Raw genomic sequence first — 18,341 nt, 5'->3', positions numbered from 1 at the left:
TCCTTGTCACCTGCAATGGGATGCCCATCACCCAGGAGTTCTGGGTACTTTTTACACCCCTACTGATGTGGTTTTGTTCAAGAAGGGTGGAAGAGGTGGCTTATGAATTATGGACAAACACTGACGAAAAACCTCCTGTGACCTAGCTTGCAGGCCTCTTCCCAGCTCCTCCTCCAGGCAGAGGGCAGAAGCAAGCACAGTTCTGGCCCCTATAGCTACCCCAACTTCCACACACCCGAGGGTTTAATTCCCCAGCCGCTCCTTGGAGCTATGCAGTTGGAGAGCCGTTTTCCTACTCTTTTTGTATAATGGACAATTTGTTCTTCACTCCTGAAGAGGGAGAGGTTGATCCATAAGGAGGCTATAAATATCTCCTTGCCAGATTTTGCCAGTGCCGGCTCAGGCCCAGCTAGCTCGACTAGTTCTACCAAGTACATTTTTGCTCCTGGGTGGCTGATTTTTTATTAGTGACAAGCGAAATCCAAGCACTTACAGCAAAAAAGCCATCACATCAAGACCCTAATGTATCAAATCATTTGCCTTTAGCTGCTGGTCTTTGTGGGTGCCCTTCCTCCCAGCCTGACTATTGCCAGCCGCTGTCCTCCATCCCAGCCCCAGGAACTCCTGAGTAACTCCTTTAGGTCCCAGGACCTTGGCCAACTGTGTTAGACTGTGGGGCCTGGGACTTCTCCCCCTCTTCATCCCTGTAAGCTTTGGATAATCCTTCCTCTCAGTGGAAAAACCAAAGGGAACTCTTAACCTTGTTTAGCCAACCACCTGCAAAACCCACCAGGAAAAGAGAGATGGAGTCACATTTAGGGGCAAACCTGGAAGAGCTGGGAGTCCACGTGTCAGAAAGAACTCAAAAGGATGCTCTGCTCTGTCTGGCTCCTGGAGTTTGGCATTCTGGCCCAAGGAAGGGACTGGATACAATTAAAAACTATACAAGACAAACCCCTGCTGCTCCCACTTGGTGTCATTTCTCACTGCCCAGTTTTTCAGTCCCCGCTGGGTCTTCAGGGCTTTGGAGAATGCCCTGGACTCCCCAAGGCATTGAGGCCTCAGAGAGTTGGTGCTCCTCATTTTCCCCTTCCTTTGTCACCTACGGAGACTGTGCCTACAGATGAAGATCCATGCAGACGAAAGAGGACAATGTCAAGGCAGCCACACGGATTAAGATTCTGGAAGCCAGGAGAGGCCAAGGGACCTGTGGAGTTGGGGGAGAGATGCACCAGTAGGCATTCTGGTAGATTTCTGCAGACTTTGGGGCCAGCTGAGTGTGTGGGCAGAATTTTTCCCCAGATGGGGCGTGCCTGATGCTTTGTACACAACACTGGGTTGTTTCCACATGCATGTTTGATTCTAGAAAGGCATGTGTGTACACCCCTGTAGTTGCATGTGGTGCGTCCTTACTACTGTGTTTGTGTATATTGCCAGACAGATAAAACCATAGGCTTCATATAGTCATGCAAAATAGACGCATGAGCTTTGTACTTACAAGGTTTCTATACAAATATATAGTAGTTATGGATGTGCCCACGTTTATTTTGGGGTGCACGCTGGTGTCTTCAAAATTTGGTTTGGGTTGCCTAGGGTTTCCCTGCAACCCTGAGCTCAGGAAGGTGCCGGGATATTACCTTCTAGCCCAGGCCAAGCAAGGCGAAGGAAAAGGGCTGGAGGGCCTTCCAGAAAACCCCCTAGCCTCTCGGCCACCACGTGCCCGCCTCTCCCAGCTCCTGGGGATGCAGAGGCAGGCTCCTCCCTCACCCTCAGTGGGCTCAGCGCAGGCTCGAGGTTTCGCTTCCTGCGAAGGCGGGCAGGGCAGGAGCAGGCGGTGTCCAGGGCGGGCACAATCTGAAGGCGATGGTCCGGCTGCCGGCTGCCGGCTGCCGGGTTGCACCATACGCCCAGGGGAAAGAGGAGCTGGGCCTGGGGGAACAGGATTTCCTCGCCTCCTGGGCGCGGCCGCTCTGGGCATGGCCGCACAAGGCCCCCTTTGTGGAGGGGCCCAGCTTCTGCGCAGACCGAAGGCAGCGAACAATAGCGCAATGTTGCCGCCCGCCGGCCCAGGCTCTCCGGGTTACACCACGGCCGCCGAAGGCGAGGAAACCGGGTGGCGCTTTTTTATAGTTACAAACATAAAATCGGGGCTTTCTCCCCTTTCGCTCGCCCCCTACCCCAACGCCGATAGAAAGCAGATAAATTTATGAAGGGCGAGCTAAGAGAATAATTACAGGGTGAAGGCCGTTAAATTTTATTTCCAGTCCCAAAGGCAAAACCTGCGATTTTATTGCAAACATCTGGAAGGACCAAGAGGTGGGCACGCTGCTGGTTTAAAATAAAAACAAAAGATTTTATTTCGCGAAAACAAAAAAACATCATTAAAGACCCTTTCGCCCCCACGGACATTTATTTTAAAAAGTGTGAGGGGGTGGCAGAACAGTCAACGACGCACGCGGGTCCCAGAGCGCCCGGCAACCTGAACCAACCTGGACACTTGGACATGCGGGCTGCGGGAGTGGGCCTGCGCACTCTCTGCGGGGCCGCGTCCGGCGGGCGGTTCCAGAAATCTGCTCCCTCCCACGCCCACCCGAGGGCTCCAGGCCAGTTTTGCCACCGCGTAACTGGGCACCAATTTGGAAGAAGTGAAAAGTGGGTACGTTGGCTCCGTATTCCCCGAAGATACGATCACAGGAACAGAAAAACCTCAGGTCTGTTCCGCCTCCGACCGATCATCTTTCCTGCTTTGCTTAGCTGTAAGGTATTTAGGGCTCCTTCACTCTGCCGGAGGGGAGACTGAGGCATAGGCCATGCATTGACTTGCCTAGGGTCACACAGTTAAGAGCTGAAGGGGACACGTTCGCTAGGCATCACCTGCCTTGGAGTCCGGAGGGTTACCTCCCACCCCATAGTCGCCTCATAATGTTTTATATCTAGTGCCTAGACAGGCTGAATTCATTGTAATTGCCTCACCCCCACCGGGTGTCCTACTCAAGTGTTTAAGGGCAGACTTAGGTGTCCTGCTGGCAACTATTTTAAAATTTGTTTTCAATTACTCAAAACTGCAAAGTCCCAGCGCCTGGTAGATCACCTTGTGTTGAGGCGTTAGCATTGGTGGTATTCAGTGTGGAGAAACAGAAGGAGGACTGGTATATTGGGGAGGTAGGGCTGTGTTACCAGGACGTTTGTCCTTATGCTGCAGAACTCTGTTGTTCCTTTGAAAAATCAAAATATCTGGACATGCCATTTTCAAATGAGCAGTCATTATGCTGCTCTTTCCTTCTGGGCATTCCTCCTGTCAAGGCTAGGACTGGCCACCCATTTCTCATAGGTCCCTACAGGTAGTCAGTAGGGTCCTCTCTTCTACTTTCCCCTTGATTTCCTCTGACTCTTCAGGTGCTTAATAACCCCTTCCTCTTTGGGACACTGCAGGCATGGGGTGGTGGGAGCTCCAGCTTGTTCCTATTCCATCAGGGTGAGGCCTGAAATAGACCAGTAGACTCCACCCAAGACCCAAGGTTGGAGGCTAGGAAACCTGGCCATTGCCTCAGGAATTAGCTTCACGCATTGGGCATCCCACTTTTATTCGTAAAGCTTAAAGGGGAGAGAAATGGGTCATGAGATTTTGAAAACCCTTTAATATAATGACTGGAGGAAACTGCATAGCACACCCCCAGATTTCTAATTTAATCCCCCAAGCGCTCCTTTTCTTCTCCCAGTCACATAAAATTATGCACTTAAGTCACAGACATCAAACCATCCTGCTTAATCTTTCTCCAGACCTCCCTACCCATCAGTATAAGATCAAGAACCAAGGAATGCAGGACCCTGGGCTGGGGTGGGGAATGGGGGAGACTTAGATGGAACACTCCTATTTTCCTGACTGATCCAAAGCAACCTGGCTTCATGACCCTCTGATTTGTTTTAATGGCCTAACCCATAATTCTAAGATTTGTGTATGTATGGGATGGAGGTGGGGACCACTTACGTGTGACCGGAAGGAAGGATGTAGGAGCGCTTCAGAACTCTGTGCAGAGTGAATGTTTGTGGGTGAGGTGCAGCTGTACGCTGTTGAAGGGTATATGGGTATATGGTCACCTTCATCGTGCAGGCTTTCTGGACCTGCATAACGGTACCTAAGTAAACCAAAAGTTGATCTTTTTGAGAATGTTCACAGCCCCAGTGAGGGTGTATGTCCTACGGTGCATTTAGTTCGCAATCCAAACTACTAGGTCTGCAGAGGGAAGGTGAGAGGCTGCCAGAGGGAGATGGGTGATACAGGCAATGGGGAGGAGGAAGATGCTGGAAAGGAAGAGAGGCTGGCCCCATTGCCACTATCTCACTGGGCCTGGTCCCTGCAGGCCCCTGCCGGCGAGGCTGGTGGTGGTGACACCAGCCAGAATCAGGCGCCAAAATAGAGGAGAGCCTCAGAGGAAGGTAACTAACTGCCTGCTCCTGGCCTGCCCTTGTCTCCAACTCTTTTGCTGAAGCCCAGCGGTGGTGATTGCGCTGTCACTTTCTGCCAGGGCTCCTGGAAGCGGCACAGGGTGGTGACTGAGATGGGAAACCCTGCGTCTTGCCACCCAGACTCCCGGAGTTTGCAGCGCAGCAGCGCAGCAGCGGGAGACGCGGAGAGGGGCTTTGCGGCGGGCTTCTAGATCCCAGGGTGCTTAGAGTGCTGCTCGGGGATCCCCAAGCCTGAGAGAGGCTCCTGGAAGTCACTGGAGGCCAAGCCCGGCTGAGTCGCACTCAACTGGTGGCTTCCATTATTCTTTCTGCATTTGCTGCGCCACGGGCTTCCTCTAGTCTGGCTGACGCCCAGTATGAGGGGACTCCCGAAGTGTTCTTATTTGCTTTCTTCTGGAGAGGCCCAAGGTGGGTTCATGACATTCAGCCCTTCCGTCCAGCACCAGAGCAGTTCCAACTACAGTGTCAAGGACTAGATTTACCCTGTGGTCAGGAGGCGACTGTGGCATTTCAAAGGCCCCACAGGGCCCTCCCTTCTCGCCCCAAGGTGGAAGGGCAGATGGGCGCTTGTTCTTCGGGAGTCTGCCACTGCCCTGATCCCTCTGCCCTAGGCTTGCTGACTCTGTTCCGGGCCTGGCTGTGGGCTAGACTTGTCTGCTGAGCTTCTCAGTCTGGTCTGTCGCTGACACCGGTGGGCTGGCTCTTTCCTGCCTCTTTGCAGGGGGATAGAAGAGTGTCGACCAGGGCACTGGGATGGAAAGATCAGGCTGCGGTTAGGCTGCAGTCCGCGAAATAGGAGACCTTTTTTTTCTGCTTGGCAGGATCAACTTCTGGGCCCCTCTGAACCTGCTCAGCGTTGGGCTGCGCTCGGGGTCTCAAGCGGCCGGCGACGAGTAGCGTAACCCAGGAGGGGGTGTGGGAAATTAGAATGGCCAGAGTGCTGGATTGAGTTCCAGAGAAATCCCTGACGACCACTCTGTCAAAGTTTTTTGGTTTTGTTTTTGTTTTTAGAGGGTGGAGAGGGAGGATCAGCGAGAGGGGAGAGCCGGGTTCCGAAGTAATCAGATTTGAAGGGAATTGTGAAAAAGCTTTTCCGCTGTCAAAGTTACTGGCCGGCCTTGCCCATCCATCCTCTGTGGGTTCTCCAGAACAGGCGCTCCGGGCAGTCAACGCTCAGATCAGCATCCACGCCGAAGGGAAGGCGAACAGTTGCTGCGTGCGGGCCCAGTCAGGATATCGGCCGAGCGCGCGGTAAACCGGGCGCCGCACCGCGGGCCTCTTGCTTTGCCGAGTCTACGTCTCCTTCTTCACCAGGTAGAACTGGAAAGAGGAAGCGATCATTAGATTTACAATTACAAGACCCTGGTTAGTAACGGGGCGTCTTTGTTTATTTCTTTCGTTTTGCGTTAGCCAGAATTGCTTAGAAATCGTACAACAGGAAAGTAACCTGTGTGGCGAAATCCCGGCTGACCCAGAAGGGCTTATAGCGTCTGGGGGCTGGAGCGAGATTATCGGGGTCGTTTTCGAGCGTTTTAGGACAGGTTGAGAGCCCCCAAACTCCAGAGCAGTAATTAAAATCACTCTGGGCTTGCAACGTCTATGAGACTTAGCAGATTTGGGAGGAAAAGATACGGATTTGGGACGGACGGGCAGGGGTTTGGAAAGGCGAAGATCAGACCTAGACTTTCGGCCCTCCCCTCTCCCCCACAGAGAACCCGTGGGGGACCGGGAAGCCAGGGGTTAAAGCGGCCCAGGAGCATCCCCGGACTGCCGGCGCGGAGCCTTGGCCCGAGCCTCAGTCTCTCCCCTCCTCTCATTGGCCCGCGCTCTTAGGGTTTCTCCTGTTCCCTCTTCGCCATTGGTCGGGGGCTGGCTTTTTTTCCCCTCAGTCTTTCTCTTCCTCCCCCTCCCTCTCCCTCACCCCACGGACAGGAGCGCACCGCCTGCCCCCAGCTCCTCGCGAAGGGAGGAATTTAGAAAAAAAAGTTTCCCAGAAGTTTGGATCAGAGGAAGGACGGGAACACCAAGAGAGGAAGAGGGAGAGGGAGGAGAGAAAGGGAGAGGGAGGAGAGAGAGAATAAAAAAAAAGATGAAGTCCAGTCTACACAGCCTGTGAGCGCCTGCCCCGGTGGGTGGGAAGCAGGACTCGGGCGCTCATGCAGCGAGCGGGCGGCGCTCCGGGCGCTCGTTCCTAGCGGCTGGGGCAGCTAGGGGCGCGGGTCGGAGGCGGCTGCGGAGGGCGGGGAAGGACGCAGGGGGAGGGTGCCGAGGACCCGCAGGGCCGCCGCCTCTGTCTCGGCCTCTGCGCCGCCGCCTCTCCCGGGCCCGGCCCGGCGGGCGCTCCGAGCGTGAGGGCGCGGGCTGCTCCCTCAGTAGCGGGGGCGAGCGGAGGCCGGGGTGCGGGCGGCTAAGATGAGTGAAAGGAGAAGATCTGCAGTCGCCCTGAGCTCGCGAGCACATGCCTTCTCCGTTGAAGCCTTGATCGGCTCAAATAAAAAGCGGAAACTGCGAGACTGGGAGGAGAAGGGGTTGGACCTGTCCATGGAGGCGCTGAGCCCCGCGGGCCCACTCGCAGACTCGGAGGACGCGGCCGCACACGGCCTGGAGCCTCACCCGGGTGAGTGCGCAGGGCCAGACCGAGGGAGGAGGGCGGAGAGGGGACGCCGGGCGGCCAGTCCGCGGGCGATGTGGTGTGGAAGGAGGCCCTGCTGCCTGACGCCCTGCCTTTCTCCGACGCGGGTTTCCTTTTCTTTGCTCAAACGTCTTAAGCTTTCCGCAAATTCGCTGCAAACAATTTGTGGGGAACTGAGCCTTGCATATTCGTCGTCGAACTCAGGCAAGGAGGCCTCGCTCGCACCCTCTTCTCTTCTGGGAGCGGAGCGCACTGTTCTGGTGTCTATAGCTGAGCGGCCGCAGGCCCCGGGGGTTAAGGAGGGGCACAGATCGAAGGCGACCGCGGGAGCGGAGAGGGGCTGGGATTCGCTCCTGAGAGCTCCAGTGGACTGGCGTGGAGTTCTCTGGCTCGACATCCAGTCTCGGGAAATGCCCAGTTTGTCCCATTTAGCCTTCGACCTCGGTCCTCGCCCTTCCCCCACCAACTTTTCGGGGACTCAAGTTCTTCTGTTTCCCCTACTCCGGGGACGACCGAGCATAATTATATTTCTACTTCGGTGGCGTTTACGGAAAAGGGATGTATGTTATAACCCTTACCCTGCGCCCTGGGTCACTCTTCAGGGCCGACATCTCTACGTATTGGGGGAAGCGGAGTGATTAATTATTGCCTTGTATCTATCCATGCACATTATATGCACACAACACGTAAAACACAGAGCGGATGTTGGTGTCTATTTTAGCAGAAACCTGGGCGGGTAGTTGGTTGAGGGGGAACAACTTAACGTTTTGTATTAAGTGCCAAGATTTCAACTGTGCAAAACAGCCCGGGGGAACAGCTGTTGTCGGAAGAATCTTGCGCGCGCGCCCGCGCGAGCGCGGGCACGCGCATCCACACACACATGCACACATGGTCGCAGCTTGGTTTAGCGGTTTCAGAAACTTTCCAGCCTGGGATTCTGCTGCCATTCTGAAGGTGCTCCTGCTGACCAGCTAACGTTGGGGAGTAAACCTGGGTCAGCGCGCCGGAAAGCGGAACACCAGAGTGGGGGCGGCGGCCCACAAAAGGATGGGGGTGGCTCGCGGCCCCGAAGAGCTTGGGGACGGAGCTTTGGGGCCCAGGGGCTTGGGGGCTGGAAAACTGGCCGACCCAAGGAGGGACAGCTGTCGCTTACATTTTCTCTTTCGGCAGTGACAGTTCAATTTCCATGCTCCTGAGGCTAATAATAACGCGATTAGCGGGTGACTTGCAGAGACCGAGTTTTATGAATTCTCCGTGTTCTTGTGGCCCGTTACGGTATTTGAGTTTAGTGCTGGGGAATTATTTTTATTAGTCGATGAAAAGAAAATTAAAAGGAGATTTATTTCGTCCGCTCAAATCTTTCTCTGTGTTTGGATGCGGGTGCCTGTCCACGCGGACCTCTGTGTGGGCAATCCAGAAAGGAACGCGTAGCTAATGTGTGTTTCCCATCTCTGGCCAGACTCTGTTTCCTCACCGCATTTATATGTTGTCAAAATCCACTTGCGCCTTCACACAGTTTAGTGGGAGTTCTTTCAGGCCTCCTGACAACTCATGGTTTGGAAGGTTAGTTTATTTTACTTTTCCGACGGTGGAAAAGACAGAAGTTACTTAACTGTGCGTGGTGGACACCCTGTCCGCAGGTACTTTTCTCTAGGGAGGGGTCCAGGTCCGCCGCATCTGGTCTAGGTTCGCTTGTTCAAAAGGACCAATACCTGTGATCATAATCAGGGACTCTGCTCGCAGTTTTCTCTTTTCCCCGTTTTCCTCTGCCATAGTGAGGAGAGAAATGGTTGGGACTAGGAGAGACCATTCCAGAGACATAAACCCGAAGACCTAACATAGAACTTCATGTCACACAGAGTTCAGCTGACCCATTCCCATCATCTTTTTTTTTTTTTTTTTTTTTTTTTAAGAAGAAGATGGGCGTTGGATTAGAGAAAACGAAATACGTTTGTGGGGTTGAGGCCCAGGAGGAGGAAGAAGCTGAAAGCTGAGAGTACTCGTGGGCCTTCTGCGGGACCGGCTACCAGCCCTGCCACCAGCCCTGCCTGGCTGCGTCGTGCACCAAGGGGATGTCCAAGTTCGAGCCCCAGCAGTGGCCAAAGCTTTCTTAGGAACCGGACATAGAAACAGAAAAGATCTTTCAGAAAAACTGCGTGGTGGAGTGGAGCCCCCGCAGTCCCCAGAGTGGAGGAGGCGGAGCTGCAGGCTCTGGGCCCGGATGGTAGCAGCAGAAGTCGAGTCCAGGGCTTGGAATCCCTTGTAGGCCTTTCTTTCTTTTTCTAATCCGGCGCCCTAACGAACACACATACATCACCTTTAAAGGTGTGTGTATGGTGATGGAGGTAGGAGAGGGGCCCAGGTGACTCCATTGTGCCCGGGACCAAGTCTCTGCCGTCCTTGGCCTCAAATTGTTTAAACTCTCTTCCCGAATTAGGACCGTGAGCAGGTTGGACCCGCCGCGTGGCTCGCCTGCGATAGCCTGTTGATAAGAAGTCAGAAATGGGTGGGGGAAACGACAACTGAAATAAAATTGCCACGGAGCTGGGGAAGGATTAAACAAACACGCATACAGACACAGGACACCCGCCTAGAGCAATCGTGTTTATAATGTTCACCATTCCCTCCCTCTGACTGGTACCTCCGTTTTTCCAACCTTCCTGTCCGTGCCTTAAAATCCCAGGATCCTGCGACAACCCAGGGTTAGATTTTAATGTTTAATTTTTCTTCAAAGACGTGGCCTTTTGCTTTTTCACAGCCCGTTTTTCTTTCCGTGTCCGGACAGAGCTGGCTTTAGTTGGCGCCAAGCACCCGCAGCCTGGGGCGCCAACCTGCAGCAGCGGGGGACCAGCCTAGCCTATGCGCTGTAGGAACTCACATATCAGAGGACACACCGTATGTATTTCAAAAATTTCCACCGAGCCTGCTGGTCCCGAAAAACCCCGAGGCCCAAAGGGCCTTGGAGAAGGGCCCGTGAGGTGCCCTCATTATTGCCAGAACTCCGAGTGTTCTGGAGAAGCCGCCAGGACGCAGTCGCCGCAGGCTCGGGAGGGTCTCCGAGGAGCCTGACTCCCGGGCCTTGCTTACCCCCGCCTCTCGCCAAGCAGCAACAGGGAACACTTTTGAGCCAGGATCGCCCAGAGCAGCTGCTCCGGCTGCGGCCTTGGAAGTATATTTCAAGCACGCGGCGGCGCCATCTGCGCTCGGACCCCAGCCCCGGCTCCACCCCGCTTCCCCCGCTCGAGTTTGGAGTTTGGGTTTTTCCCGCCCAAATCCACAGCCGAGTAAGGCCGAGGTCCGGTCTCCCGCGGAGCGAAATAATTCAAACCTTCTGCGAAAGGATTTCCCCCTCCAGGGCCTACGGCCCTGAGCCTTGCAGCCGAGGCGCTCCAGAGGCCTAAGAATGTGGCGGCGTACGCGGGTGGACACACAAAGCAGGCGCAGTCAAGAACGTGAGGGCAGGTCCCTACTCCGCGCACACGTGCACGTACGTCAGGCTCGCGCGCCCTGTGCACCTCTCCGCGCAATCCGTAGTGAAATAAGACAGGATACGCCCGTGTAGTGCCCCAAGGCACTTTCTTCTTTCGAATTACCGAGATCAACAGTTCACGCGAATTAATCTGCCAGTTTATGGCTTGTTTGCTCAGAGTAAGACTCCCAAGATTTTAATCCTGACATCACCCCTCCACCCACCCCTAATCCCCAATAGGGAAACACAGGGTCAAAGCGGAGGAAGTGACTCTTCACTGACGTTTAAGTAATGGAGAAAAAGCGAGGAGTTTGAAGCCTGTGGGGAGAATGTGCTTGCGCGGGGCAAGAACCAGCCAGGGCGCAGGCCGGAGCTTGGACTGCCGTAAAGGGTGTGGGGTGCGCTGGGCGAGAAGCCATAGTGTAAGTCTGATGTAGAGCCCGGGGCGAGAAACACCGGTTCCTCAGTGGTACGTGCGCCGCAAAAGCCAGTGCAGGTCTCGAAGGTGCCAGGCCTGAACCCTGAGGATGAGCCAAATGTGGTGCCTGCTGGACATGCGCAACGCTCTCGCCTGCCCAGTCAAAACGGCCTTACGCGGTGGCCGCGTCTTTGGTGAGTGACCTTGTGTGAAGGGGACTGAGGAGGGTAGGCTAGATCTGAATTCGTCGTAGGCTGGTGAGGATGGATGAGCTCGGGAATGAATGCCAAAAGGCTTTTTGTCGCGCAGGTCGGACGTTGGCTGAGTCAGACGCCCTCCGGATGCGCAGGGCTTGGAAAGCACACCCCGGTGGCTCCCGGGAGGTGGGCAGGGTTATGAAGATGTTCTGTGTAAATCCCTGGCCCTTCCACCAGGAAGAAGGAAACTGTTCTAACCCCCTCTATCCCGTAGATGGAGCAAACTGATGGGAGGGCAGTGGGGAAGACAGGGAATTGGGAAAACCCTAATGCCCAGAGTTTGGAATGTGATGGAAGGGAGTGTGCTGTGTTTTGCGCCCCCTCAAGTCATCCCCTGTCCCCCCCGCGGGCTTCACAGCTACTTGAGAGGCACGTAGAAGGCTCAGGGCTAACCGGCGAGCCTCAGGTAACGGTCTCTCCCTTCGCGGCTGGGCGGTACAAGGCCCCTCGCTGGGCTCCGCCGCCCGCCTCTGCCCCTCTGAGACTGGTCCGACGCGCCGGGAGAAACCTTCTCTGGACAGATCAGCTCACAGCGTAGGCGCTCAGCGGTTCTGAATTTGCGTCTTCCACGCCCCACCCAGCACCATTTCATACTGAACACTATTTGGGTTCAGACCTAGCCACTTTCGAGTTCCTGATTTTATAGGTTAAACTCCCAGAAAGAGAAGTTCGCGGGGTGACGTTCATGCAGGGGGAAGGGGGGATTAAATTGTTTTAATAGTGGAGTTCGTACTGAAATTATATTGACGTATACCCGCTGCCGGTTTCCTGTCCGCCCCCCCCCCCCCTAATTCAAATGGTATCATGGCCATCTTTTAAATATTAAAGGAAATTAGTTTAAAATCAATTAATACACCCAGCACCCGAGGAGCGACTGACGAAGGGAGCTAAACCTAAGATGAACGGGTATTAGTGGTTTGCGTTCGCCCATTTATTTGTATAATTTCCTTCGTGTGTGCGCACAGGAGTTTAATGGAAGCTAGTCACTCAGCATTAATCGTTCATGTTGGGCCACGAGGGGAGAAGGACAAATACCTTTTGGCTCAGAAGACCAGAAACATTTTGTTCATCCAAGCTTCTCCAGGGCACTGCTTAGTATTAAAGAGTGAAATATTCCAGGTCTGTCACAATTGTTCTCTGTATTGCCAAAAATATAATATTAATATGAGGGGACTTTTTTGAGTCCTGATTATGGACTTGGTTAGAATTTATTTCTCACACCCAGGAGTAAAATGATTACTTCTTAAATCTGTCAGTTCCTTCTCTAGGTGATTGTAGAGTTAAAAACAAAAACAAGACCGGACTGAGCAGATTCCACAGGGATAAAGAGCAGAGAGCAGAAGGGCATTTCATTTCTCTTTCTGGAAAAGCAGAAATCCATCTAATGATTATTATGGGGAGGTGTAGCTAGTTATTGCTTTCTTACTACCAAAAGACAAAGACAAAGTAGTTCAGCAGGAGAGAATATTTAAGTGGTTTTCTAGTTTTGACCTTTTGGGATATTTTTCCACAGGGTAAAGTACGGAACTGGTGGAATCTTTCCCCCTTCTTTCTCGCATCCCTGTGGTTTATTTTTGCCTTGCCTTTTCTGGTTTCCAGCGAGCCCTGAATTTTATAAGTGCATGACTGCGATACAGGGGTCTGCACTGGGAACAGCAATTAGCAAATTTATAAATTAGGGCCTGTTTACACGTCTTTGGGCATGGATAATCATTACTTAATTTAAGTGAGGCCCTTGCTCTAAGTGTCAGGATGGAAAATGAGACTCCGTAGGGAGGATAGAAGGTGAAACGGGAAGAGGTGGGGGAATTAAGCAACTGGTGACGACAAATCAACATTGATGCAGTGCCATTACTGGCTTTACTTTGAGGCAGGACATTCTGCTGACTACAAACTGATGATGAGCTTTTTTGATACAAGACGGGAAAATAGGCCTTGCATTTGATACTCTGTTCTATACTCTTTTTACCAGCCAGGGTTCAGCTATGCCCTTTAGGTGTAAGCGTTATAAAATGTATTAAAGAGTATATAATCAACTGTATGTGTTTACACACAAATTTATGTGTAAAATCTACTGCTCTGAATGAGACATAGAAAACATCTCAGGAAATACCAGAAAAATATTAGAGAAAATAAACTGCCTCTCTTATTTGTGGAGCCAGTTAACAAAAGGAGAACACATAAAATTTTGGGGGGGGGTTCAGAAATTTTGTCATCTCTAGGTATCCACTTGACAATTCCAAGAGAATTACAGATTTGAAACTTCTTGGTATTGGCATTTTCACTTAACTGTCAAATTAGTTTAAGATTTTGACCAAAGTCCAAGAGAGAACACTAGAAAAGGAAACTGTACAGATGCAATTTAAAAGAGCAGGAAGAGTGGAGGGTTTTTTTCTAACTAAACTTGGCTTTTAAATTTGTGAATAATGCCACCTTCAGCTCCGATGGGCAGAATGCTGGCTTGTATTGAAGTATAATTTCATGTTCTTCCATGCAGAGAGTTAACAGAATCACTAAGGGAAATCTGTTAATAGAAATAACGAAAGAAACTGTGATTTGGGGATAATAATTTAACAACATAGAAATATGTGCAAAAATATTCTATTTGTCCTCTTGTATTTTCTTCAGCATAGCTGCGGAGGCTAAATGAGCTGTTTTCCAAATTGCCACACACTTTAGAAGATTAACAACAACCCCCCACCCCAAGTCTGGATTGCACACGCAAATCCTAACATAGCCTTCTTTTAAAAACCGAATACTACAGGTAACAGTAGAGTTCCCTTGAAAAGGATCATCAGAGGTCATTATTATGTACCTAGCTGGGAGCCTTAGAGTTCTAGCGTCTAGTTCTCAGCGGAGTGAACTGAAATTCTTACTCCCAACACCCGCTGTCTTCTCCGCTGTCCCACAACCCCTAAAGTCTCGTCGAAACCCCAGACGGGGGCTTGGAAAGCGGTAAGCCCCTCTTACGCTCCCCCACTTCCCCTCCCCCAAATTCTCCTCTCCCCACATCCTGTACCCCTCCCCCCACTTCCTATACGCACGGTGAAACGCCCTCATTTTCCCTCTTTAAAAAAAATTAAAAAAATCAGATGAAGTTTCACCGGGGAAGGATTTGCGACTCTTCCCGTGAAACTATCCCTGGGAAAATAGGGCGGGTCGAGTGACCTTCCTCAGTTAGAGAATCGGGCCGCAGCCGCGTCTCCCCTCCTCCGGCCCCTCGCCCGGGATTTGGTGGCGCCTTGGGGCGGGAGCGGCCGGGTCAGGAGCGCCCGGGCCTGGCCACAGTGCGCGCGGCCTCGGCTCCTGCTCCGGCGCTCGAGGCTCGGTCCCTGCCGGCGGGTCCGCGCCGCCGCTGGAAACCAGGAGGTGCGCAACCCCGAGGGATAGTCGGTGCCCCTCTCAGCTCCCTTTACAGCCTGGAGCAATGCAGGCAGTCGGGTAATCGGGAAGGCCTTGGTAAAAGACCACCCCTTCTCCCCGCAAAAAATCACAGAGAAAAATCCAAACAAACAAAAAACCCCAAAACAACCCCCCCCCCCCCGAACCGAAACAAACACAAAAACCCCCAAACTCCCAAACGGAACCCAAGGATCTTACACCTCGCGCCCCGAGGGGAGTCTGAGCTTTTGCTTTCATCAGGCTAAACAAATATCCAAGGAATTAAATTGACTTCAAAACATTAGCAATTAGAAACCAAGAATCCTTCGGCCCGAGGAACTTTTAATCCCTAACCATTTCCAAATGGGTAATTCTAGGGTCAGTAAATATCATAGACACTCCGTTAAAAAGGAAGGTCATTCTGCCGGTTCTTGGAGAAGCAGAGGATTCCCGGGTGCCTCAGACGGTCCGTGATGAGATGGTCCCCCTGGCTTCTAGAATCCCCGCATTGTTCAACCGAGACAAAGGGACAACAAACAATTGCCCTTCACGCTATTCTTGGAGATTAAAAACAGTGAACTAATTCTTCTTATTCTAAAAAAAAAAAAGGAAAAAAAGGAAAAAAAAACCACCCATGGAAATAACTACTAGCCACACTATGCTCGGTAAGAAATGGGCGGGAATGGCTACAGCTCCACTTTAGCTGGGAGAAGAGTCTTCCCTGGAAGGCTTCAAAGTATCAATCCCACCAGGCCCCAGGGCCCAGAATTTTAACCTAGGCTTTAGGGAACTTGGGTGATGTAGGGCTCCTGTTCTTGCTCCTTCTGAAAAATATATAGTTGATTTTCACCATAGGGAGGGGCAGGCGTTGATGCCAGTGAGTGAGTGATTGTGAGCACAGTAGTGCTTTCCCTGGGTTTGAGAAAGCTTCCTCTATCTAGTAACCTTACACTTATATTTATTTTTTATTTGCAACAAAGCTGAGGGAGGGATTATGTACTGATGCACTGTTTAGGGAAAAACAAGGCTTATGAGACAATCTATGAGTAAGCTTGCATAAAAACGTTTCAGGAAACTTAATTGCTTATGTGGACATCTATGAGTCTTCACTATACTACAAAGGTTTCAACACAGGCCCTCATAGTGCAGATTATATCCCTGTATTATGGTAGGAAGAGGGCTTGACTAGCTTAAACTGGACTTAGAGTCTAGCACTAGCTTTATCATTAATTTTGGAACCAGAGATATTTGTTCTAAAAGCAGACATATAAATGTTGAAAAAGTTGTTTTAAAGTTGTTTCATAGCCTCAGTTCCTGGTTTGTGAAATGAGGGAGAGAGATTCAAATGACACCTGAGGCCCCTTTAGTTATAGGATTCTATAATCTTGTTAAATTTTTTTTCTTGTAATACTAACATTTTCTCCTGAGGTACCTTAGCCATCATTTGACCCATTCTTTTGTTGGAACAAGGGAAGTTTTACTGCAGTTGTAGAAAGTAACAGTAATAGCAATTCAAGGTTAAAAAAAAAAAAAAGAAAAAAAGATTTTTTATTGCTAAAATTAAGAGCTTCCATAAAGCTTTTGAAAAGTTTTTAGATTAATATCACATGTTCGAAAGTTCTGGATCTAGTCCCTTCTGTTTGATGTAACCTATTGTTGCTTGTGTGACTGCCTGGGACCCTCCTGCTGGGAGAATTCTATGGCGTTAGTAGATTTAAAGAAAATACAAGTTATCTATGCTTTGGACATTTTCTATGCCATTCTCAGAAATAGCTGGAAAGACCATGCATTTGAAAAATGAAGACTGAGAAAAACAGCTTCATCACTTATAAATTGAATGGATGAGACCTCCCTTCCCCCCCAAGAAAATCAGTTGCCCCTCGTTACTCTCTGAGCCTGATGGAAAGCACTAGTAACTATTTTCCATGTCTAGTCTGCTAAGCCGAGGTCTTGATCTGGCAGAGAAGTGAGAATGCTAAAAGGATGACTTAGTAACAGGCAAAACGCTTGTCAACAAGATAGATCAGAAGACAGCTTAGCATTCAAGACCTCTATTCATAGCTGCTGAACTTGAGGGCAGGGTCAGACCAAAAAACTGGGCCCAGCATACACCTAGGAAGGATTCTCATGTTTCTATCTGTGGGACTGTCTCTCCTTATAGACTTACACAGCTGGGCCAGTGACAGCTCCCCACTTGTATTTGACCTCCCCATTCTCTACAGCCCCTTCCCCTGTGTAGACTTGTGTCCTCAGGGACCTTATGGATTTACTGTCATCCCCTTTCACTACCACCCTATAAACTGGTATAAGGCAGGGACCTTGTCTTCATTGTTTTTGTATCTCCAGAGCCTAGTACAAGTGGTTGGCACAGAGCAACACTTACTATATAATGATTATAAATAGCAACATTTGTTGAACACTATGTACCAGCCACTGTGCTAAGTTGTGTATTATATGCTACAGTGATATAACATAATATAACACACAATATATAGTTGTATGTAATACATATTAAAATATGTATTAGTATTATACTAATACTAATATATACTATACTAGTATAACTAGTATATTGTTATACTAGTATAACTAGTATAGTTATGTTATATTATTATATAATATGTGTGTTCTAAATCACAGTATGATAATCATGTATATTCCAAATAATATACAACTATATATATATATAGAATGTATATGTGTGTGTATGTGTGTGCATATACATACACCCACATCCCAAAGCACTGGTATGAGACAGTAATAATCTTACTATTATCATTTCTATTTGGTGCAATGAATGAATGAGTGATATGATATAGTGGCTAAAAGCTCAGGTCTTGAGCTTAAGAATGCTTGTTCCTGAGACCTGGTTCCAGCACTTGCTAGACCTTGGACAAGTTCCTTAATCTCTCCCAAACCCAGTTTCTGCATCTAGGAAATTGTAATAATAAATAAACTCATCAAAAAGTGGTTGTGGAAAAAAAATAAGTGGTTGTGAGGGGGTGCCTGCGTGGCTTAGTGGGTTAAAGCCTCTGCCTTCAGCTCAGGTCATGATCCCAGGGTTCTGGGATCGAGCCCCACATCTGGTTCTCTGCTCGGCGGGGAGCCTGCTTCCTCCTCTCTCTCTCTCTCTACCTGCCTCTCCCCCTACTTGAGATCAATGTCTATCAAATAAATAAAATAGAATCTTTAAAAAAAAGTGGTTGTGAGGATTAAATTAGTACCTGTAGAGGAACAAAGGATTTGGCAGTGTCTGTGATTCCTGTCAATTGACTTGACACTGAGTATTCACTTTGGTGACCAGCTTGATGAGAAATTGTTGCAAATTATAAATCTAGCAGACACCACTGCTCTCCCTGGTCTTTTGCTTTAAGTGGGATGTTTGGGACTTGAAGGGCCATTGGTACTTGGTCTATGGTTAGAAACAGAGGAGTGAAGCTGAGTAGGAATGGCTGGCTAAGGAAGTTAAATAGGACTTTGCGGGCTGTTGCTATTCAGGGTTCCGCTGAGGCAGAAAGCCAGCCTCGGAGTAAGCATCTGAGGCAGGGAGAGAGGGCTTCAAGGGTAAGGACCAGCTGTCTGGCATGCAGTAAGAAGAGAGGGTAGGTGGAGGGTGGGGCAGGGAGCCTCAGCTTTACCAGCTCCCAGGAACTAGGCTCTAGCAGAGGACAGAGGGGCCTTTCTGGATGTGGGAAGTGGAAGAACACAAGCATGTTT

General features: G+C 50.5%; 1 protein-coding gene across 1 annotated transcript in view; it reads left to right on the top strand.

The window, feature by feature from the left end:
- The first annotated feature begins 6,388 nt into the window (after positions 1–6,388).
- TBX15 (T-box transcription factor 15) overlaps positions 6,389–18,341 on the top strand; it is a 104,330-nt gene continuing 92,377 nt past the window's right edge. Inside the window, exon 1 of the mRNA XM_059137668.1 lies at positions 6,389–7,084. Coding sequence (XP_058993651.1) covers positions 6,880–7,084 — 205 coding nt within the window. The 5' untranslated portion in view covers positions 6,389–6,879. The remainder of the gene's footprint in view (positions 7,085–18,341) is intronic.

Source organism: Mustela lutreola, chromosome 10 (genome assembly GCF_030435805.1).
Source record: "Mustela lutreola isolate mMusLut2 chromosome 10, mMusLut2.pri, whole genome shotgun sequence".
NCBI lineage: Eukaryota > Metazoa > Chordata > Mammalia > Carnivora > Mustelidae > Mustela > Mustela lutreola.
Note: the sequence above shows the minus strand (reverse complement) of the source record. Positions and strands in the feature narration are given on the sequence as shown.